At 42.4% G+C, this 24,651-nt stretch overlaps 1 protein-coding gene across 1 annotated transcript in view; it reads left to right on the forward strand.

The window, feature by feature from the left end:
• CACNA1B (calcium voltage-gated channel subunit alpha1 B) overlaps positions 1–24,651 on the forward strand; it is a 1,447,778-nt gene that overhangs the window by 34,176 nt on the left and 1,388,951 nt on the right. The window contains exon 3 of the mRNA XM_030207102.1: positions 16,804–16,943. Coding sequence (XP_030062962.1) covers positions 16,804–16,943 — 140 coding nt within the window. The remainder of the gene's footprint in view (positions 1–16,803; positions 16,944–24,651) is intronic.

A 24,651-nucleotide genomic window follows, 5' to 3' on the forward strand; every position in this document is an offset into this window, starting at 1 on the left:
GCAGGCACAAGACTAATCCAGGTACAGGCAGAGTCAGTAGGCAGGCAGCAGACACAAGAGTAATCCAGATACCGGCAGAGTCAGTAGGCAGGCAGCAGACACAAGAGTAATCCAGATACTAGCAGAGTCAGTAGGTAGGCAGCAGACACAAGAGTAATCCAGGTACAGGCAGAGTCAGTCACCAGTAATACAGGCCCGAATGCAGTGAAAAGGAATGCTTTCCAAATAGAAGCCGAAGCAATATGGCAGTGGGAAAGCCCTCTAGAAATAGTGCAGGCGTCTGACGTCACCCGGACACAGCTGTGGAAGGAGAGCTGTCATTGGTTAAAAAGGCAGTGAGAAAATAACATCAGACGTCCGTCAGTAGGTAGAAAGGCAGGTCGATGGCCCTGAGCAGTCTCAGGGAATGCCCCGGAAGCGCATGGGTCCGGAAGAACACGCTGGGCATCGTGGATGGCCTGGGCACGCTCATTGTGCGGGGAGCGCAGCAGTGCCCCGGTGTGCTGAACCCACTATGGCGGCAGGCGTCCCCGCACCGCCAGAGAGCCCCGCTGATGAGGAGGTAAGGGGCGTGATAACAATTTAAACTTGCAAGCGGCATTATTCTGCTCCCTGGGACTAATGGGCCATTGTTTCCTCATTCCTCCATTTTTCCTTATCCATACTCCTCCCCAGTCCTCCCCCTCCTGCTATCTTTTTCCATTTCCTCTTAGCTAGGTTTGGGTATGTTGGAATGGATGCTCATTCTTTCCTATTTCATTTTGTAGTTCCTTTCTCTCATTTTCTGATGTTTTTATTGTAAACTGCCCAGGCTTACCAGTTAAGGTGGTATAACAAATCTCTTTTCAATAAATAAACAAACACGTGACCTGATACTCTCAGGGAACATTCTTAAAGGGTCTAGCAAAGACTGCCCACCTTCCTTTCAGTTTCATTCAGGCCTACCTTAAGTCATCTCTGGTTGTCTCTCAGTTCCGGGATTGGAGTGATTCTCAGTTGCTCCTGCCCCTGTCAGCACCATGTTCAAAATGGTGTTTGCAGCCCCTGGCCATAGTCTTGCAGTACTACCATCAGGGTCACACTGCCATATAAGGGCCTATCGCCTTAACACACTTTAGTAACTACCCTCCTGAGAGATATTATAAGCTCCATTGTAAGGTGTTGTTTAGAGATTCCTTGATAACAGTGTCATATTTCTTCAATTTCTATGCGATGTACACTTCTTTATTTTCATTTTTTAGCAATGTTGACAAGTTTCAATTGATAAGATGGCTTTTTCTTAAGAACATGGTGAAATTCAACGAGAGAACTGCAAATCAAGTAGCTTCCAAAATATGACAAAAATTCCAATGTTTCATTTCTTCCCAGGTGCGAACTGAGAGTGGCATATATACCTTCTCTCCCCCTCCTCCAGTGTCTGTTCCTCCTCTCCCTCTTTCCATCTGACATCTGTCCCCTCTCTCCTCATCCAGCATCTGTCTTCCCTTCCCCCTCCATCCAGCTTCTGTTCCATCTCTTCTCTCTTCCATCGGCATCTGTCTCCCTCCCCCCTCCATCCACTGTTTCAGTCTTGTTTTCAGCCCCCCCAACACCCAAAACCTCTCTCCTCCCCCACCGGACACCCCCACTACTGGTGCACCAGGCTCTCCCCATTCCCATCCAATACCCCCCTTCCGCGGCCACCACTGCTGCTGCCCTGCTGTTGTTTTGGCATTGGCAACAAAAATAGAAAACGATCACAGGGCCGCACTGTTCCCGCTTACGGCTGACCGGCTCTGCCCTGGAACAGGAAATTGTCAGAGGAAGGCGGGACCAGCAGCCACGAACAGGAACAGTGCGACTCCGCAATCTTTTTTTCTGTTTTTGCTGCCACTGCTGTAACAGCAGCAGCGGCAGTGGTGGCCATGGCAGGAGGGCATTGTGTGGGAGTGGGGAGAGTGGCGGGCACCTGTGCAGAGCCTCTGGGCCCCCCAGAGCCTCTAGGCCCTCGGGCACTGGTCAGTCCGCCCCTGCTTCTTCCTATTGTACAAATGTATTTTTATAGTAGACAGTAATGACCATAGTTCTAAACAAATCTTCTGTTTTTCCTGATCTGAAATGAGAATTTTAAAGAATGACAACAAAGTAAGGAAAATCAAAAAGGGACCCTTTTACTAACCTGTGTTAGGCGCTAACACATACTTAATGCAGCTTAAAATGGTGTACTGTGGGACGTGCTCAGGCATCCTGCGGTGACTACCAAATCTGTGTGTCGGGGGTAGTGAGTGGCTGTTCCTTTGCTAATCAGCGCAGCTACATTACCGTGTGCTAACTAGTGAGAACATAGATAGCATGTGAACTGTTACTGCCTACAAAATGGGTGGCGGTAAATGCTCACATGGTAAATTTTTTTTAATGACTGTGAGCTAATGGCAATATTAGCTCATGGATATTGATACAAAAAAGAAAAAAGGCCCTTTTTATGGCATTAGCTCATTGGAAAAGCCTGCGTAAGGGCAAGCTAAACCCACATTTTACTGTAGCTTACTAAAGTGTCCAAACGTTAGGGTGCCTTATTAAGTTTGTAGTTACTTTTGTATACTCACATTGTGAAAAGGTGGCTAGTTAAGTTTTACATTTAAAACTTTTTAAAAATTATTTTTATTTATATAATCAGCAAGCACAATAGTACAGTATACAGTGATACCAGAATTACAACTTAGCACAAAATCAGGGCTATCACATTGGCTTAAAGAACATGTGCATCCTCAAAGTATGATACTTTCCCCCTCTCCCCTATTTCCCTTTGCGTCTCTTACATTTAAAACTTTAAAATTAAGCAATGCATTAAACCAAAAGGGCAAGACTGACCCATGAATCAAATAATAGAATGTATTTAAAAATACAGACCAATTTTCAGTCCCAGATGGGGACCTTCATTAGGTAGGGTCCTGATGATAGTCCTTGAAACACTACCTTGTATGGTTCATAGACATTCTGTATCTCCACTATAATGGGCTTCAACTGACCTTGGCCGTATTTGGAAATCTCCAAAGAATATTGGGGTCTGTGGAATGTAGTTTGGTAAGTTTGTATGGAAGTAGTCTGCCTTCCAACAGTATTGAAGGGATCTGGCGCTATTTATATTCTGATTATTGAAGGGATTTTAAATGAAGGTCTCATTAGCTCTAAGGAAACTGGAGATCACATCACTTTTTTTTTAAATTTTGCAAGTGGGAGAATACCAATTCTAGTGTGTTTTCTAGGTGAAATTCCTCTTAAGCACTTATTGACCTTTAAAAATAGACAATGTATACAAGAGAAAACTATCTTGTCATATCTGATATGGGTACAAAAATAGAGAATAAAATGACAAATACAAAAGAATCCATTTTATAATTAGCTTATTAAAATATGACATAAATGGATGCCTGTATAGAGTTTCTTTATTTCCTATCGTTATGGATCTGATGCAGGTGTCATAATGTCTTGTGACGCAGAGAGAGAGAGAGAGAGAGAGAGAGAGAGAGAGAGACAGAGAGAGAAAACTGTTCTCCTTGTTACTAGGTATTTTTGGTATAGAAATGTTAACTTCACATTGACAGCTTTCCTCAGTTAAAAAAAACCCTCAAAACAAAACTCATTTCATATCAAAATAAGTGTATTAAATTGATCCAATAACTAAATTCAGCAAAGGAGGGAAAAACATCAATAAGCAAATTCTGGAATTTGTCACAACTCATTAGCAGAAATCCATCACAAAAGTTTCCAGGCAAAGAACCAAGGCAAAAGCATAAACGCCAAGACTGAAATCTTAGTTTGGATGGGCATGAAAAGGAGCAGGGGGAGGGGAACATCCATTCTGCCCAGGAGTGTAGCCAGACACTCAATTTGGGGCAGGCTGAAGCCCAAAGTAGGTGGGCACGACAAACTTGTCCCTCATCACCTCTCCCTCCCCCCATGGCAATGGGGGGAGGGGTGTCACTTCACTCCACCAATCACCCTCCTCCCTGGTACATTTAAATCATTTAGGTCTTTGCCAGCAGCAAGCAGCAACTCATTCTTCTTGCTCACGCCAGCTCCAAGCCTTCCCTCTGGCGCAGCTTTCTGGTCCCACGAGCCTCTCCATTGGTGTGTGGTTTTTTTTTTTTTGTAATTATCTTTATTGTTCAGTCAGAGGAAGTACAATACTGATGTGTTTCTTAACAGAGAGACACATTGAGCTCACAAGCATTGCCAAGGAAGCCTCCTGGATCTGGGCAACTAGTGTATATCCTAGGTGTGCTGCTGCCACAATTAATCATAACTCCTTTTCAGTTTGCTAATGGATTTTGTTCTTTCTTGCAACCACAGACACCCATGACAGTTGCAAATGAACTGGTAATATAAAGTTCTTTTAGAACTAAACAGCTTTTTACTGGCACACCCACAGCTATTCCTGTAGATTTGTCATCGTAAGAACCAGCCATTAGTGGAATAGAAAAGCAGAGTGAGAATTATCTGAAAGTCTAGGCTGTTTTAGATTTGGATTTTTATTCAATCCTCATTGTTTTCAACTCACATGCTACCAGTGGGGTCTTCTTTTGGCTCTTGTTATGTAAGTCTATACATTTTTTTGAGTGGGGGAGAGGGGGATGGGGATAAGAACTAGAGTACAACATAGAGAATTATACACAAGCAGAGCTAGAGTACAGGACTGTAGCTTAGTGAAAGGACCTCATTATTAGTAAATAGATCCCACTGCATAAAATGGGATCTGTGGTAAATAACATATAAGAAAAGCAGGGCTGAGTCAATGCATGCAGTGGCATAAAATCAGAACTAGGTCCTGTCCCCCCAAAAAGGAGAAAACTGGGCAACCTTATCTTGCATCCACATGCATCTCATACACACCCTCTTCTACAGGTGTTCCTCCCTGTAGCCTTTTTTCTTCTTGGAACCCTTAACCCTTCTCTGCTTTCTTTAAATTCTAACTGCCCACATCGTCCACTATTATTGCCCCAAACCTGGCCTCTCTTTCCCACTGTTGCCTCTTCCCTACACTTGTCCTTCATTTGTCACTCAGGAGTAACTGAAACACAGAAAATGATGGCAGATAAAGATCTATCTTGTCTGCCCCACCCATGCTAACAACTAAACCAAGATGCAATGGACTCAAATACAAATCAACTTACGCATCCAGTTTTTCCTACATAATCACACAACTGTGGAACGCATTACCAAAAGCCTTGAAAACAACGTACAACCACCTAAACTTCCGGAAATCACTGAATACTAACCTGTTTAAAAAGGCATACCCCACCGATCCAACTTAAATGCCTACTCTCTGCAACACAACACAACATAAGTAAAGTACGTTATGGACATAACACAACTCTCCAGTTGACTGTTCCACATGAGCTTTATCTAACCACAACATCACTTTGTATTTGTTCACACCGGAGTCTGGGAACGCCCCTCCCCTCAGCCACACTGAGCCTGCAAATAGGTGGGAAAATGTGGGATACAAATGTAACAAATAAAAAATATAAATTCCTACTTAACTTTCCTCTCCCTTAGAGATCCTCTGTGCTTGTCCCTTATTTTCTTAAATTCAGACATAATTCTCATCTCCATTAGACCATTCCATACATCTACTACCCTTTCCATAAAGAAGTATTTATTTAGATTACTCGTGAGTCTAACCTCACTTCCATCCTGTACCCTAGCAGGTGGCTTATCTGAGCTGTATAACTTCTTGGAAGGGAAAATGGTGATAGAGCTATGTAACTTCTGGAATTTCCACCACAGTTGGGTAAAGCCAGAATCAAAAGAAAGTGATTCACACAGAGTTGCTGGCAAAACTAAGATATAGGGCCAATGTAGGAAGAGCTGGAGCAGAATCTTCCAGTGCTTCCAATACGAAACTCATTTCTCCTTCCTAGGATTCCATTCAATGCAGTGTACATAGTAACAAAATAATCAAACAAGTAAAACATACACCTTCACATATCATACAGAAAAACTTAGAAGAAGGACAACCTGTTTCTTACTCTCTACAGATTTCCTGAATAATTTCACATCTCTTATTGCAAGACTTGGCTCTGGCAACAGGAGATGATGTGTTTAAGCATTTTTTATGGCCGTGTGGGAGAAGGTAGAAATCAGGTAATTTTATGGTATAAATCGTTTTTATTAAATACTAGTAAAAAAGGCCCGTTTCTGACACAAATGAAATGGGCGCTAGCAAGGTTTTCCTCAGAGTGTGTATGTTTGAGAGAGTGTATGCGAGAGTGACTGTGTGTGAGAGAGAGTTAATGTGCGAGTGTTTGTGTGTGTGAGAGAGAGAGAGAGAGTCTGGGTGCAAGTGTGTCTGTGAGAGAGAGAGTGTGCGTGTGAGAATGAGAGTGTGTGCAAGTGTGTATGTGAGACATGGTGTGTGAGAGAGAGAGTGTGTTTCACACAGATACAGTGTGTGCGAGAGAGAGAGAGAGAGTGTGTGTGTGAGACACAGACTCTCTGTGAGACTGAGTGTATGTGACCAAGAGAGTGTGTGAGTGACTGTGTGACACATAGAGAGTGAATGTGATACAGTGTGAGACATAGAGTGTGTGAGAGATAGTGTGTGAGAGTAAGAGAGAGAAAGACATTGACTGTGAGAGAGAGAGTGTGTGAGAGAGAGAGTGTGTGTGTGACAGAGATACCTCCCCCCCCTCTGGTGTCTGAGCGTTACTGTGCAGGACGCTGAGCTCTGGCTGTGCTTCAAGGAACTGACCAATCCTATTTAATAGAATGCACCTCCAACATTCTGAAGCCGAGAAACCTCGTGTGGTTGGTCACTTCTGCTTGTGACGAACCTGGAAGTACGTGATGTCAATTCAGGAGATGGATACAGAGAGCAGGAATGCCTCAGCCATGCAGTCAGCTTCAGAATGTTGGAGGTGCATTTTATTATATAGGATTAGACTGCAATACAAACAAAAGAATTGGTTATTTCAACACTAGTAAAAAAGGCCCGTTTCCGAAACCAATGAAATGGGCGCTAGCATGTGGGTTTTTTTGTGTGTGTGTGTGTATGTGTCACAGAGTTATTTTGTGTGTATGTGTGTGTGTGTGCGTGAGTGTGTGAGGGTGCGGTGTGTGTGCAGGTTGTTGATGTGTGTCTTTTTTTGTTTTGTTTTGTTTTTTGCTTGGGGGTTGGGGGATGTGCTGTGCTGGCAAAGTGGGTTGGATTGGTGTGTGGCTTTGAGGGTGTGTTTCTGTTGTATTGTGTGTGTGTGGTTTTGTCTGTCAAGGAGGTTTGTGGAGGGGGAGGTCTTTCTGTTGGTGAAATGTAAATGTGGTTGTAGGGGGGTCAGCCTTTGTTGAGTGTTGTTTTTTTTTTTCTATGTTTTTTTTTTTGTGTTGTGCTGAGGCAGCAGTGTTGTTTTAGATGGGCAGAAGGTAGAGGAGCATGTTCTTTGTCGGTCGGTATTTTTTGGCCGTTTCAGGGCTGCTGTAGGGGAATGCTGGAAGAGAAATGTGCTGTTGGAAGCAGTGCCATCTTTTTCCATTGGGCTGGGGTTCTGGGCATCCTGGAGGTGGGTGACGGCTTGCCTGAGGACGGGGATGGTTGTTTTAAGTTGGCGGAAGGGAGAAGAGCACGGTCTCGGGCCGTCGGGGGGTGATCCGGTATGTTTGGTCCATTTCAGGCCGGCTGCAGGGGAATGCTGGAACATTTATGCGCTGCAGGAATCAGCGCCGTCTTTTTCCGGGTGCTCGGGGAATCCCTGAGGTGGGAGACAGCTTGCCTGAGGCTGGGGATGGTTGGGCATGTCCTTGGCCGCTTCGGCAAAAGGGGAAGAGGAAGGGGGTGGGGAGTTACCTGCAGCCGCCTGAGAAACCATGTATTCTTTGTTTGTTTTGTATTATTAGTTTGCATTTCTGTTGAAGAAAGAGTGGATGCCTTTCGAATGATGGAGGTGGTGCGTCGGTGTGCGGTTGTTTCGTTAGTTTGGCAGCCAGTCTCCAGCGATTCCTAGGCAGGGAAGGAGTACTCCTCCCCCTTCCTTGGTCGCTGTTTGCTGCTGGCTGGGTCGTGGGTAATCCTTCCAGCTGGGCCGCAGCTTGTCCTGTTCGCCCACGTCCCAGATGGTGACGGGCACATTGTTTTCCGGCTCCTCTGACTCCATGTCAAGCGATCCCAAATATAGTCTGTGCTATAGGCCCTCTGGCACTCTTCAGTACTGGCATTAGGCATTTAAAAATTTCTCCCCCCCTCCCCCGGTCTATTTTTGCACATACCCACAGCAGGAATATTCTTCTCTCGTTCCAGCGGTGGTTCTGTGCTCTCCGTGCTGCACAGATAATGAGCCATTCTGCTGGGGAATGCTCCTCCCTTATTGTCACTTAGTTTCCTCTGATTGGTCCGTCTTACGTTGCCTAGTGTTGCCTGGGAACGGTGTTGTGATGGTCCTTTGTGTTTCAGAATGTTGAGGGTGTTTTTTCTGATTGGTCCGTCATGCGAGGGCGGGGCAGAGGGACATGGTCAATGTTGTGGCTTCACCACCATGAATCCATGAACCCTTCAGTGAGTGACTGAGTGACTTCAGAACGTTGTCTTCAGAACGTTGAGGGTGAGTTTTATTATAGTAGATAAGAACCAGCGTCTCTACTTACAAGCGAAACATACACCACTGGATTCTGTATATGTCGCCCAAAATTGGGCATGCAGTCTTGAATGCAGATCACATAACTGATTAGCTAATTAGATGGTAATTATTGGTGTTAACACTTAATGGACAGTAATTAGGCGTTATGTGCAGATCTGGGAAAGGAAGCAATTTCCTTCTGTGGATTAGGAATTGGTTATTGGACAGAAAACAGAGGGTAGGGTTAAATAGCCATTTTTCTCATTGGAGGAGGGTGAATAGTGGAGTGCCACAGGGATCTGTACTGGGACCAGTGCTATTTAACATATTTATAAATGATCTGGAAATTGGAATAACAAGTGAGGTGACTACATTTGCAGATAACAGTGATGGGGTTTACAGAACACTGCTCCTCACCCTTAAGAAATGTCCATTTCTAATTAGCTTAGGCCACCTTAAGAGCAGTGATCCTGCCCCAGGAGGTAGTGAGCTGGGAGGGGCAGAGTCAATAACTGGGAGTGTAAAAGACAAGGCCAGGCTGAGGTTAGAAAGGCCAAGGGAAGGAAGAACTGAAGCACAAGTCTATGTCTTAACAGTAAACATTTAGCCACTATGACCTGGCTGAGATAAACCAAGTTTTGCTTCTTGTTAAGAGTTGCAAGCCATTCTGAGGTCTGGCTGGAGCCAGACCCAAGTTCTCAGAAGACCTGAGAACTACCTGGCTGTGTTTGGGGCGGGGCAGCCCCACCAGCCACACAGACTGCTTGGTCTGCCAGCCAGAGGCCTACTCAAAGACTTCTACTAAACCAGAGAAACTGTTGCATTTGAGGTTCTTGGCCTGTGAGGTAACAGGTCCTAGGGCACAGATGAATAAAACATTTATTTTCACGTTTATATACCTTGACTGGCTGAGTTATTCCCAGGGCCACCCCCCCATAACCCTTGCCTGGGGTCTCATAATGACACACAACTATTTAAAGTTGTCAGGACACATGCGGATTGTGAAAAATTGCAGGAAGACCTTAGGAAACTGGAAGACTGGGCATCCAAATGGCAGATGAAATTTAATGTGGATAAATGCAAAGTGATGCACATTGGGAAGAATAATCAGAATCATAGTTACCTGATGCTAGGATCCACCTTAGGAGTCAGCACATATTTATTGAATTTCCCCCACAATGTAAAGCACCTCCCTACCCACCCACCCTCCCACAAATTCCACCACCCCAATCAAGTAAGAGACAAGGGATAAACCTAGGAAATCAGGTAATTTTAATTGACGATGTCAAGAGGTGGAGCGGCAACACTGCTAAAGATAAGTATAATGTTTGCCATGTGCTCCAGCTTTTTCCTTGTACTGTGGGGGTCACTAGGCCCCCTTCCAGATTATAGAAGAATATTTATTGCTGGTATAAACCACCATAGAACAATGATTACACTTTGGTTTGCTCCAGGCTGTGTCCCCACCTGATGCTCCATTGTGGTGACTGCTTGGGCAGTATATATGCCTATGACACAGATGTTAGTATGGGGGTAATTTTATAAGTAAGCTGCATTGAGCCTGCCATGAATGGGAAAGCGCGGGATACAAATGTAACAAAAAAAAAAAAGTCACATTATTTTAGGTGCTCCAGCACTGTGTGGGGAGAGCTATTCTATAATTTTATTTATTTATTTTTATTTATTTATCACATTTATACCCCACATTTTCCCACATGTTTGTAGACTCAATGTGGCTTACAATAGACCGAAAAGGCTATTGCCAGTCCAGTAGTTATACAAATACAATAGATTGTGGTGGTCAGAGTGGATAGAAAGAACAGGGTATCAAAGGAAAAAGGGTAAAGGTAAAAGAGTCTAAAATAGTCCATTTATATGCTGTTTTGATGGACTTTGGGTTTTATGTTGGAGCCTGGGGGTAGGCCTTCCGGAATAGGTTGGTCTTGAGTAATTTCCTAAGTTGAGATGGTTTTGAGTAGTTTTTCACAGATTTTGGCAGTGCATTCCATAATTGGGTGCTGATAAAGGAAAAGGACGAAGCGTAAGTGGAATTATATTTGAGGCCGTTACAGGTAGGATAATAGAGATTTAAGAATGAACGGGATATGCTTGATGTATTCTTAGCTGGAAGATTAATTAGGGTGTTCATGTATCCTGGGGCTTCTCCATAAAGAATTTTGTGGACTAGGGAGCAGATTTTGAAGTTAATTCGTTCCTTTATTGGGAGCCAGTGCAATTTCTCTCGAAGGGGCTTTGAACTTTCAAATTTGGATTTGCCAAAGATTAGTCTTGCTGCTGTGTTTTGGGCAGTCTGAAGTTTCTTTACAAGTTGTTCTTTGCATCCAGCGTATATTCCATTACAATAGTCTAGGTGACTTAATACCAGTGATTTAACTAGATATCAAAATACTTCTCTAGGGAAGAAAGATTTTATCCTCTTGAGTTTCCACAATGAAAAGAACATTTTCTTTGTAGTGGAATTAGTTTGGCTAACTAGCGATAGGTTGCAATCGATAATTACCCCAAGTATTTTTAGGCTTTCAGAGATAGGAAGGGTGAGGTTTGGAGTTATTAAAGATGAAGGTTTGAACCTATTATGTACAGATGAAAGGATAAGGCAGCGCGTTTTCTCATTATTCAGCTTCATTTGAAAAGTATTAGCCCATTTGTTCATGATATGCAAGCCAAGATTGATTTCTTTGGAGATTTCGAACAAGTCATTTCTAAAGGGGATGTAGATTGTGATGTCATCGGCATAGATAAATGGGTTGAGGCCAAGACTGGATAAGGATTTAGCCAAAGGGATCAATATTATGTTGAAGAGTGTAGGGGATAAAGGAAAGCCTTGGGGAACTCCACAGTCGGTTTTCCATGGCGGTGATAGTATTGAATTAGATTTTACTTGGTAGGTCCTGGAGGTAAGAAAACCCTTTATCCATCTAAATACATTTCCCCCTATTCCGAAATAATCAAGAAGGTATAATAGAATGTCATGGTTTACCATGTCAAAAGCACTTGACATGTCAAATTGGAGAAGGAGTATGCTATTGCCTATTGCTATTTCCTTTTTGAAGTTGGACAAGAGGGTAATAAGCCCGGGTAATAAGTATAATGTCATCTGGGCACCAAAATTCTGTTATAGAATACTAGTGTAAAACAGCATCGGCACACCTTATATTTAAGTGCCCACACTTACAGCAGCTATAGACCTGGAGTAACCATGGGTGCTTAAATGCAGCAAGGGCACATATAACTTACTGTGAACTTTTATTCATACCTTGATGCCGGTGACATAATACTCATAGTTTCACTTGATCTCTCTGCAGTATTTGACCTCGTTGATCATTCACTTTTATTATCTGGTCTTCAGGCTTTAGGGCTCTCTGGTACAGTTCTGGATTGGTTTTCCTTATATCGTTCTTTTTCAGTTACCTCTTCTGCTATCTCAGCTGAGTTTTTCCTTTCCTGTGGAATACCACAAGGTTCTATATTGTCACCAGTACTCTTTGTTTTCTTGAGCCCCTTGGCGGTACTGATACAACTGAGTGCAACAATGACGTTGCCCAATTCTGTTGCATTATCAGTAGTGTCTGTCAAAGTCTCTACTTAAGTGCAGAATTTGAGGATTTTGATGGATTCTGGTTTATCTTTTAAGCCACAATTGCAACTTTTAATTCGTAATTTATATTTTAAGTTTCAAATGTTGAGTAGGCTGCCTAGAACAGATTTTATGAGAGTTTTACAGGCAATGGTGTTAAGTGGGCTGGATTATTGTAATGTCATCTACTTGGGGTTACCAGCCTCTTGCATACAATCGCTTCAAATAATCCAGAACTTGGCAGTGCGGTTATTATTTGGCCTTCCGAGATCTGAGTAGGTTACAGCATACTTGAAGCAACTGTGGTGACTACCTGTAGGCTACCGTATAAGTTGTTATTGATGATTCATTGTGCACTTTATCAAGAATCTTCTCTTTATTTGAAAAATGCAATGCAGTGGTATATATCAGCACTACTGTTGTGGTCATGAATGGGACATGACCTTATTGTGCCTCCATTGCTGTGCCTGCACTTGGATCAGACAAGGAAGGGCCTAGTATCTGTTATTGGACTAATTGAATAGAACAAATTTTCATAGAATTAAGAGGTTTATATGCGAGTTTGTATGGGTAATTTTCTGGGGATACTTTTAAAAGTCATTTTGGGTATTTCTATAATCTGATGCCTAGAGCCACATTACACTTATGTGTGTCAAAGGCACCCTTAATTGATATTTTCACACGTAAGTGCACTAGGCGCTATTGTATAAAGTAGCACCTAAGTTCTACAACATGCAATTCCAAGGTGGGCATAAACATGAGGGGAGCATGGGTGGACCATGGGCGTGGTACGAAGTAACATGGGTTAACGTATAGAATTCTGTCAGATATGTGCATCAGTTGGCATACTAACGACTATGTACACCTGCCTAAGTTATACAGTGTAATACAATAAGAGGACTTCTGTTCCACTACTTGCCACCAGTGTGGATTTGTGCTAGTAGTCTTCTTCTTTTTTTTTAATTGTAGTAGTATTTTGAATTACCCATTTTCACTTTATTTGTTCAGTCACTAATACTATCACAATTGGATTACTGCAATTTTGTATATTCTGTTTGTTCTAAGGCAGTAATTAAAACAGATGCGCTAACAGATTTAGCGCACATTAAAGATTAGCATATGCTAATACCTTAGTAAAAGGACCTCCATAGGGGGTTGCACCATTATATATGGTGGATTATGTTCTTCCTCTAAAAGGCAGTCATAAACATTCTCTTCAAAATCAGATGCTCTTATGTTTCCCAGCTGTTCATAAATTTAGATATCAAAGACAATTAACATCTTCTTTTTCATATCAGGCTGCTATGACATGAAATGATCTTCCTTCTTGAATCCAATTCCAGAAAAATTATGGGGGTCTTTTACCAAAGATTAGTTCACATTATCTGCAGATCCCGTAGAAATAAAGAGAGACCTATAGCAGATAACATGCACTAAAGACCCCCTTTGTGTTATTTGGAAGAGCTTTGAAGACTTTCTTATTCCATAAATATTTGTTATCCAATAATTGATCATATATCATGTTGATCATTGTAAGTGAATGTGTTTTCAGTTATTGATTATGGAAATTCCTGGATTGTCCCAATTTTTCTTGTGATCTGCACAGAATTGGTAGGTTTCTGCAGAATGTAAGAATTTTTTTTAGATGTAATGATTGTTTATTAATATACCAAGTCTTACAATACCATTTTTACAGAATCAGCCAGAAACCATTTGGCCTTGTGCCGATTACAAAGAACTAATACATACAGGGGTCCTTTTCCTAAGTGCTAGTGCTTACCAATGTGTGCTTCCCACACACCAAAATGCACTACCACAGGGCGCACTTGGGTGCTCTGCAGTAGTTCAGATATCTGGGGCGTGTTTTGGGGTGGAGAGTAGGTGTGCTCAGCGCTAATCAGTTTCTGCAGCTACATTGCTGCACACCAACCGATTAGCACATGGTTAGCGCGTGAGCCCTTTCCACCTACTAAATAGGCGATGGTAAGGGCTCATGCACTAATTTGGAAATTAGTGCCTGGACATTAATAGTAAAAATGAAAATGCGACCATTTTACAGCCATGTTAAAAGTGGCCTCAGCCCACACGCTTATCATAGCGCAGGCCACCTTTTAGTAAAAGGGCTCCACAGTATGCATTAGTATTCTTTAATTACTAAGGCATGCCTAAGTGCCATTATAGAATTGATATTAACCCTCTAATTTTATTAAAGTCACTAAAAATTGCACATAAATTAATTGAATAATGACCTAAGTAGTGCCGGTAATTGGCTTGTTAAGAAACAATTATTGGCACTAATTAGATTTAATTGGGATATACACATCTAAATTTAGGTGTGAGTTCAAAACGGGGGCACAGAAATGGGAGGGTCACTGGCAGAATTGGGGCGTTCCTAAAATCAAGACACGCAGTTATATTATATTATTACATGACATTGCAATTATTCTTATAGTCCGCAACCACCTAAAGAGTTAAGAGATCCAGTGCAAACCTTAAAGAACTACAACAGATTAATGAGAGAAAAGCCACCATGGATTTGGTGAAGGGAAATTGTGCCTCATTAATCTATTACATTTCTTTGAACGGATGATCAAACATGGATAAAGGTGAGCTGGTTGAGATTGTGTATCTGGATTTTCAAAAGGCGTTTGACAAAGTACCTCATGAAATACTCCAGAGGAAATTGGAGAGTCATGGGATAGGAGGTAATGTTCTATTGTGGATTAAAAACTGGTTAAAAGATAGAAAACAGAGAGTAGGGTTAAATGGTCAGTATTCTCAATGGAGAAGGGTAGTTAGTGGGGTTCCCCAGGGGTCTGTGCTGGGACCGCTGCTTTTTAACATATTTATAAATGACCTAGAGATGGGAGTAACTAGTGAGGTAATTAAATTTGCTGACGACACAAAGTTATTCAAAGTTGTTAATTCGCAAGAGGATTGTGAAAAATTACAAGAAGACCTTACGAGACTGGGAGACTGGGCATCTAAATGGCAGTTTAATGTGAGCAAGTGCAAAGTGATGCATGTGGGAAACAGGAACCCGAATTATAGCTACATAATGCAAGGTTCCACGTTAGGAGTCACCAACCAAGAAATGGATCTCGGTGTTGTTGTTGATGATATGTTGAAATGGTCTGCTCAGTGTGCTGCGACGGCTAAGAAAGCAAATAGAATGTTAGATATTATTAGGAAAGGAATGGAAAACAAAAATGAGGACGTTATAATGCCTTTGTATTGCTTCATGGTGCAACTGCACCTCGAATATTGTGTTCAATTCTGGTCACCGTATCTCAAAAAAGATATAGTGGAATTAGAAAAGGTGCAGTGAAGGGTGACGAAAATGATAAAGGGGATGGGACAACTTCCCAATGAGGAAAGGATAAAGCGGCTAGGGCTCTTCAGTTTGGAGAAAAGACAGCGAGGGGAAATATGAGAGAGGTCTATAAAATAATGAATGAAGTGGAAAGGGTAGACGTGAAGCGTCTGTTTACTCTTTCCAAAAATACTAGGACTAGGGGGCCTTCAATAAAGCTACAAAGTAGTAAATTTAAAATGAATCAGAGAAAATCTTCTTCACTCGATGTGTAATTAAACTCTGGAATTTGTTGCCAGAAAATGTGGTTAGCTTAGCAGGGTTTTAAAAAAAAGGTTTGGACGACTTCCTAAAGGAAAAGTCCGTAGACCATTATTAAAATGGACTTGGGGAAAATCCACTGCTTATTTCTGGGATAAGCAGCATAAAATGTTTTGTACTTTTTTGGGATCTTGCCAGGTATTTGTGACCTGGATTGGCCACTGTTGGAAACAGGATGCTGGGCTTGATGGACTTTAGTCTGTCCCAGTATGGCAATACTTATGTACTTATAATCATTAGCGTGTTAAAATTTCTTAAACAAAAGGGACTTCAAAGATTTCCTAAATAGATAATATCCAGTAAGTGTGATTAGCTGACTCGGTAAGGTAAGAAGGAAACACGCCTAATTTAGGCACGTACATTTGCACCACATTTCAGTTTGTCCAAATGGCTGCACCTAAAGTTAGGTGCAATTCCTGGGCATAAGCACTATTCTATAAACTTAAACTTAGCTTATAGAATAATGTATTTTTTGGCACTGACCTTTGTTTCAGCGCCATATATATAATTCATCCCTAAGGGGTCCTTTTACTAAGGTGCGCTGAAAAATGGCTTGCAGTAGTGTAGGCGCAGGTTTTGGATGCACGCCAATCCATTTTTCAGTGCACCTTTAAAAAAGACCTTTTTTAAAAAATTTTGACGAAAATGGATGCATGCCGGAAAATAAAAAATATTTTTTGGATGCGCGTAGTGGACGTGCGCCAAAATGAAATTACCACATGGGCCACGTGGTAGCTGGGCGGTAACTCAGAATTTGCATGCATTGGGCGTGTGTAGGCGTTTACACGGCTTAGTAAAAGGCCTCCTAAGTGAGCCCATTATAGCAACTAAATCAAGGTGCTGAGTTATAGAATTGCTTTTCTTTTAATATAAGAAGTTATCAAATTACCTCCTGAATGTTTAATGGCAAAAGCTCATTACTGTAGAAATCCCAAATGCAATTCTTAATACTTTCTACTTTTGGTTTTTGACTTTCTTTTCAGGATGACACAGAACCATACTTTATTGGAATATTTTGCTTTGAGGCTGGTATAAAGATCATCGCTTTAGGATTTGTTTTTCATAAAGGCTCCTACCTTCGAAATGGGTGGAACGTGATGGATTTTGTCGTTGTCCTAACAGGGTAAGCAACTTTTTTCATTGCTTTTATTTTAATTTTATATGAAAAGTCAACATTGGGACAGGTCGAGTTGCTTGACTATATCCTTGAAATTTTTGCTCTTGTTTTTAGTATAAATATATGTATGTCACTTTCAAATATGTTGCACAGCAACTTAAACTTTCTGATCATTTAGAAAGAAACAATTTGTGCAACTGCACAGTACAGAAAGGAAAGAATTATGGATATTTAGTAAAGTTGAATAAAGAAAAAGCTCAAAAGGGTCGCCAGAACTGGAACGATGGTACAGTCTTTATGGTGCTCACCAGCGCCTGCCTCAGGGGTCGAGATGAATATCTCTTATAATTCTAACAGTTCCAAACTGATTGTACCAGAATCTTCCTGTTAAGGTTCCAAAGTACTTGGCGTCTTCACAGAACCCTATTTCAACTTTTTAGGAGCGCCCGGCACAATTCACTCAGGATTATAGAACGGTTCATCTGGAACCTTAACACGAAGCATCTGGTATAATCAGTTTAGAACTGTTAGAATTATAAGAGATATTTTGTGTACTTTTGGACTCTCTTTCTTGCTGTAAGGCTGAGTGGCACAGGGAATATTAACTTTGGTAAAGGCTTTGACAAAGTTGTTTTTAATATCATTAAGTATAAAATACTTTTGGGAAAACGTTTCATAATCTCGCTTGGGGTTCAGTAAGGGTCAATGTGATAAGTTTTTGCAAATAGCGCACCTTAACCGCAGATGTTAAAACATACTAAGTACAGAGGCTGTGCTTTAATAGTTGGGAGCATGCCCAGCATGTCCTCAGCGATTGCCATACTGAAAAGCTGCACTATCATGCATAAACCTAGTTGCTGTTAGCATAGATGCACTTATAGGCAGATCATCGAAAGTAAACATGGGCGCTAGAGGCCAGAAGCGCCATACTAGCACCCGTGTTTGCTCCTGCCTGATGGTCAGAGCTGGTGAGCGTGTGTAACAACGTGCTCACTTGCTCTGAACACAATGAGCTTACAAATGCATTCTAAACAGGGTATTACTTATTCCTTCCCAATGCTCAACGGGTAGCTCACCAAGCAAGGGTGCTGCTCCTGCGGCAAACCCTGAGCTTAAGGTTTGCAGAGCATTGGGGAGGAATGGAGAGCCCTGTCCTTCATGCATCTGCATGCCAACAGGCCTCCCCATCCCACCCCGGACAGAGGACCTGAAACGTCCTCCAACAGAAGACCCATAGACGGTCGGTAGCCCAACTGTTTGGGGAGGCTAAAGGGGGCGGAGCTTACCTCCATACGCTCCGTGGCAGCGACGTCAATGAAGAAAAAGACTACAGGCTCGCCGCCAGCTTCTCCCTTCTCTCTGCACACAGTGTCCCGTGATGCATTTCCTGTTTCCGCGAGAGCAGAGAGAAGGGAGAAGCTGGCGGCGAACCTGTAGTCTTTTTCTTCATTGACGTCGCTGCCACGGAAATAAAAGATGAAAATGCGCAGGGCGGGAGGGTGGGCTCCACAACAAGCGGAAGTCGATGATTCGGCTGGGGAGGCTTAGCCTCCCCAAGCCTCTTATACGGGGCGCCTATGAGAAGACCCGACACCTCCCCCGATAGTGTCCCCTCCAACCCCCCGACAGAACAACCCCCAATACCCCCCCCCCCGGACAGAGAGGGCTTGAGGTCTGTAGTCTCCCAGTCCTCCAGCCCCCCCAGTGGACTAGCGCCCCTCAACCCCCCCCTCATGTACCTCGCAATGACGGAGGAGGGAGTAGCACTCCTTCCTCACTCTGTCCTGCCCTGCCCAAGGCATTCTGGGATGCACTAGATGGGTCTTCCCTATCATATAAGGGAGACATTCTCTGTTTGGGGGGGGGTCGGGTTTGCATCTGTCTGGGGGGGGGGTGTTGGGGGTTGCTCTGTCGGAGGGAATTGAGGGGGCTAGAGATTCATCGGACCTCCAGCTTCTCATGTCCGGGGTAGAATGGGGGGCCTCCATCCCTGTTTGACAGGTCTGGACTTATTTTTTTTGACAGCCCGAACCTGTCAAACAACTCCTGTAGGGAGGATTGTGCCTTGGGTGCATGCCAAGGTACAATCTTCCCACAGGATGATCAAAACTAATAGTGTGCATAAATTTGCACGCTATTAGTTTTGATTATGAGGGCTTTAATTCCCTGCGCTGTTTCAGCGCTAATTTTTCAGCACTGTTCGGAACAGCAGGGGGGATTTGATCATTAGGGCATTAGTGCTTCCTATTAAGGTAAGTAAGTATAGTATAGTATAGTATAGTATGCAGTCCATGTCCATTCTCTGCCCTTGACCCACCAACTTCCTGCCCCATAACCCAACATGCAGTTAACATCTGAATTAGTGCATGCACACTGCAATGCCACCATGATAGCAATTGGCATGCTTGTGTGAAAGTGGATAACGTGCTAATTCGTGCATAAACTGTTTAGCACACTTTAGTAGAGGACCCCCTTAAGCTACCAGTATGTTTCTCTGTGGACCACAGATAGACGTTTATTTTCTATAGCATTTCCCATTATGTATAACATGTTGTATACGCTGCCAAATATGTGCATACAATTTCATGTATTTTGGGGGCATAGTTGGGGCAAATTTAAGTGTAAATGTGGTGTAAGTTTCATAACATACAAAATAAGCATGTGCACTCTTGCCCTGAAATTCTATAAATGGTGCTTAAAATTGCATGCACAAATTTAGGCATGTACCCAATTTGCACGTGCAATGTAATTGAATAATGAGCCAATTAGCACCGCTAATTGGGTGCTAATCAATTATTGGCACTAATTGGCCTTAATTGAAATTTCCACACACATTTCTAGTCGTGTGGATCCTCGGGTAAACGTTACGTGTGGTTCCAAAAATGGGATGCGGCCATAGGAGGGTCATGGTCAGATCAGGAGTGTTCCTAGTACTTATGTGCACTGTTAGAAAATTATGGAGATCTGTGGTTTATTTAGATGCACAAGGATTTACACCAGGGTTTACTTGGTTTAAATCATCGTGTCTACAGTTAGGTGCTAAGGGGTGAAATCTATATATTGTGCCGAAAAAATCAGCACCAAAAATGCTATTCTATAAGCCATGCTCAGGGGCCATTTTACTAAGGTGTGCCCAAAAGTGGCCTGTGCTGGTGTAGGCATGTGTTTTGGACATGCGCTGGTCTATTTCCTGAGCGTGCCTGGAAAAAAGGGATTTTTTTAATGTGCCGGAAAATGGACATGCGGCAAAATGAAAATCAGTGCGCGTCCATTTTCGGCCTTAATGCCACCCTTTGTCTTAGTGGTAAGGTCTCGGTCAGTAAGCATCCAGCACACACCAACTGCCACTTACCACCAGGTAAATGCCCTGTGGTAGAAAATAGAAAAATATTTTCTATTGTGTGTTTTGGGTGCATGTCAAAAATTGAATTACTGCCCGGGCATACAGTAGTAGTGCTAATTTGACGTGCCTTTGTAAAAGGGCCCCTTAGTTAAGTGTGGTTTATAGAATAGCACTTACACCCAGGAATGGTGCAAATGTACTCGCTTAAATTAGGCGTCTATCCCCCCTCCATTCTATAACAATGCACGTAAATGTAAGCAAAGCCCTCATTCCACCCATGACCCTTCCATTTCTGTGTCCCCTTTTTCAACTCACACGTAAAGTTTAGGTGTGGATCCCGCACCTAAATTTAAACATATATATTCTAATTAAATATAATTAGTGCCAATAATTGCTTGTTAACAAGCCAATTGGCACTAATTAGCCCATTCTTTAATTAAATTGCATGTGCAAATTTGGCACGCACTCAAATTTATGCATATAATTTTGGGTGACTTTTATAGATTGGGGGTAAGCATATCTTATAAATGGCGCATAGATTTCAGCGCTGTTTATAGAATAATGCTTAGCTCATTTTTTTAGTGCTGATATTTCAGCACTATTTATAAAATTTGGTCCTTAGACTACACACATACATTTACACCTTCCTCAGAGCAGGTAGAAATTGGTGCCAGAGCATTTGTGTGCTATTGGGGCTCATTGTATGAACCTATTATATGAAGGCACATAGATGCCTATGTTGTCTTTATGAAAAAATATGAAAGAGGAACTTTTTCTGATTATTTTTATAAGTAGCCTGTTATTAAATTGCCCCATAAAGGGAATCGAAAAGAAAATCAAAATTTGCGTGTGAAAATATATTCTTGGGCAGGTGGTAATAAAAATAAGAGAAAACCCTTTGGGTGATGCAATTAAAGGAAACAATAAGAGTTTCAAATCGTTAGAGAGAGAGAGAGAGAGAGAGAGAGAGAGAGAGAGAGAGAGAGAGCGCCAATAAAACATTGAGGCTGCTGATCTATAGGCCGATACCCGGTTAAAGATAATTTGATAAGTTATCCAGTTAAGGTAAACTAGATTTTCAGCCATCATATCTATTGAAGTCAGTTTGCAGAATATTCTCACCTAAAGTTAACCAAATAAAAGAATCCAATCAACTTGTAGAACAGCAATTTTTCTTATCCAATTAAACCGAAAAGTTGGACAAGCTCATTGTAAGTTCCTCTCTTCCCTCCGGTCTGCAGGTGGGAAATTTTGAAAAGCAATCTTGCTGCTGAAGTATCCTGGACAATCTTTTTGGTTATGGACCTTATAGTTTTTGTAAAAATAAAAATGCATGGTTGAACGGCAAAACAGCCAAGATTAATGATATTAGCTCAAGGAGAATCTGGATTCCTCTTTGCTCTGATTTTGTGATTTAGAACAGAGAGATCTTGCTTGTTTTAGCTTGGATCTGTTTATAAAGTCCAGTGCACCTTTTGCTTCTAAATTCTATAAATGTGGTGTTACTTGCTATCTAAGAAGAGAAGAAGAGGGGAAACTCCTCATTGAGGCCAATATAGTAAAGTATACAGAATTCCATAAAGGCTGTTCTGTGCATTAACCCCCTGATTCTATAAACACGACTAAAGTTTCCCGCACAAATCAGCGCATGTAGCTGATTTGCATGTGCAACTTAATTGCTTAACAAGCCAATCATCACCAATAATTGGCTGATAACCAATTATTGAAGTTAATTAACCTTAATGAAGATTTACATGTGGATCGTATCCTATGACGATCCATCCGCTTGTAAATCCTAGCGTGTAAATTTTGGGGGGGCACGGCCAGAAGTATTTCAGGGCATGCCAACATTTTACGTGGGTAGATAGAGAATTCAGCTGAATTGCATTTAATTTAGGCACCAGCATAATTGTTGGTGCCTAATTTAGGCACGGTTTATGCCTTAAGTGCTATTCTATAAAGGACGCGTATCCTTTATAGAAAAGTGCTGAGTGCGTAAAACTTTTGGCACCACTTATAGAATTTATTCCTAACAGGGCAAATAATGCACGCTAAATGATATAGGAGGAAATTCTATAATTGGCGCTCAAAATTCGGTGCCAGGAAAAAATCACCTTTATAGGATCATGTTTAGTGCCAATTCCTATGCCGAACTTTAGGGGCCATATTTACGCCTGCTGAAACGTGGAGTAAATGCTGGCGCTCAAGTTAGGTGCTCTTACCTGGTACTCTATAACTATGCATATAACTTTTTGGAATATAGTAACATAGTAAATGATGGCAGATAAAGACCTGAACGGTCCATCCAGTCTGTCCAACAAGATAAACTCATTTTACATGGTATGTAATACTTTATATGTATACCCGAGTTTGATTTGTCCATGCCTTTTTCAGGGTAAAGACTGTAAAAGTCTGCCCAGCACTGTTCCTGTTCTAAAAGTTCTGAAGCTAACATCGAAGTCCCTTAGAGTGTCCCTGACACGCCCATGCCCCTCCCATGGCCATGCCTCCTCTTGAGATGTGTGCTATCCCCCAAATTCTATAAATGGTGCCTTAATTTGGCCGCATGGCTAAATTGCGCACACAGCTTAATTGATTAACAAGCCAATCAGCACTGATAACTGGTACTTAACAACCAATTAACACAAATTGGCTTTAATTAGAATTTATGCACATAACTTTCTAGACATATTCTATAATGTGGTGTGCGTAAGTTGTAATGCACGCAGCCGAAAAGGGGGCATGAAATGGGTGTGTCATGAATGTTTCAAAAAACTATTGGGCCCCTTTACTAAGCCATGGTAGGGCTACTGTGCGGGTAGCACATGCCAAATCAACCCTACTGTTTGGGTAGCACAGGTGCCTGGCAGTAGTTACGAAGTTGGCATGTGCAGTTTCCCACAGTAGAGTTGCTGTCAAAGCCCACTCTAGCCTTTTTCTCAGTCCATCTTGTCATTTGTGGGACACAGACCATAGAATTCTGCCCGGCCTTGTCCTTTTCCGTTCAGTTAGTGCATCAGTTAGCCCACTGCAGTGCCCCTAGGGGGCCCAATTGGTGTCCTGGCATGTCAGGGGGACCAGTGCACTATGAATGCTGTCTCCTCCCACAACCAAATGGCTTGGATTTGGTCATTTTTGAGATGAGTGTCCTTGGTTTCCATTATCGCCGAAAACCGGGGGCGGCCATCTCAAAATCGACCTAAGGACGACCATCTCTAAGGTCGAACTAAATTTCATGATTTGGGCGTCTCCGACCGTATCATCAAAACGAAAGATGGACGCCCATCTTGTTTCGATAATACGGGTTGCCCCGCCCCTTTACAGGGCCGTCCTGTGAGGACGCCCTCATGAAAACTTGGGCGCCCTGTTCGATTATGCCCCTCCACGTTGCATAGGCTTAATGTAAGTATACTGCAGCTGTTGGAACTGCTTCTCCCATAGAAATGTACTGGAGCATTTTTTTGGAAGGGGCTCATTTCTCTTCTGACAACCCCTTCTATCACCACATAAAGAAACTTCACTTCTTATCTGATTCAGATTAGAACTGCAGCATGATATTTGTTCCTTTGTAAAAGGTTATAGGCCATGGCTGAACCTAACCAGGGTTTACCTATGTAATGTGAATCCATTGAATGTTTATAGAATCAGAAATGAGCGTGTAGTGCCACTGTAGGGATAACGTTATATGTTCCTGCAGCTTGTTCGCTGGCAATTGCTGTGCTGTTTTGATCTTGCAACATAAATTGCAGAGTATCCATTTGATTAGACAGCAGTAACTAATACCATCTGCAGACATGTGGACTCCTTTTGAAGTGAAATCCTATTAATGTCATTGCTCCTGGTCTCCAATGGAGACACTTGCTGGGCTGGATTAAAGTCATTTCTACATAGTTTCCCACCCAGCAAGCAATACAGTGAAGATTCTATGCTAATTTAGTTCTCTGTGCATTAGCCATCTGCAGTGAAGAAATTCAAGGATGAAATCGGATCATCTTTAGTTCAGTCATTTGAGCCTTTAAGGGGCCTTTTGTGTGATGTTTGCACATTTAAACCTCTTGGGAAGAAAAGTCACATTATTGGGTGTGGAGTAGAATTTTTTGACGTTCTGAGGACATTGACGTCACTGTCAGTTCCTCCGAGCACTTCCTTCCGGTTAGAAGGGTTCGTGGTGGTGAAGCCACCGAAATCACTGTGTTGGGGCCCCGCCCTCACGTCAAACGTGATGACGTCAAGGGCGGAGCAATGGCGTCAGTGGCTTCACAACCAACGACTCAGCACATTGAAGGTGGCGTTGCCGTGCGTTGCCGAGGTCCGCAACAATGGCGGTCAGTGCCTTCAGAACGCCGAAGGGGTGAGCAGGGGGGGGGGGAG

The sequence above is a fragment of the Microcaecilia unicolor genome, chromosome 6, assembly GCF_901765095.1.
Source record: "Microcaecilia unicolor chromosome 6, aMicUni1.1, whole genome shotgun sequence".
Classification (NCBI taxonomy): domain Eukaryota; kingdom Metazoa; phylum Chordata; class Amphibia; order Gymnophiona; family Siphonopidae; genus Microcaecilia; species Microcaecilia unicolor.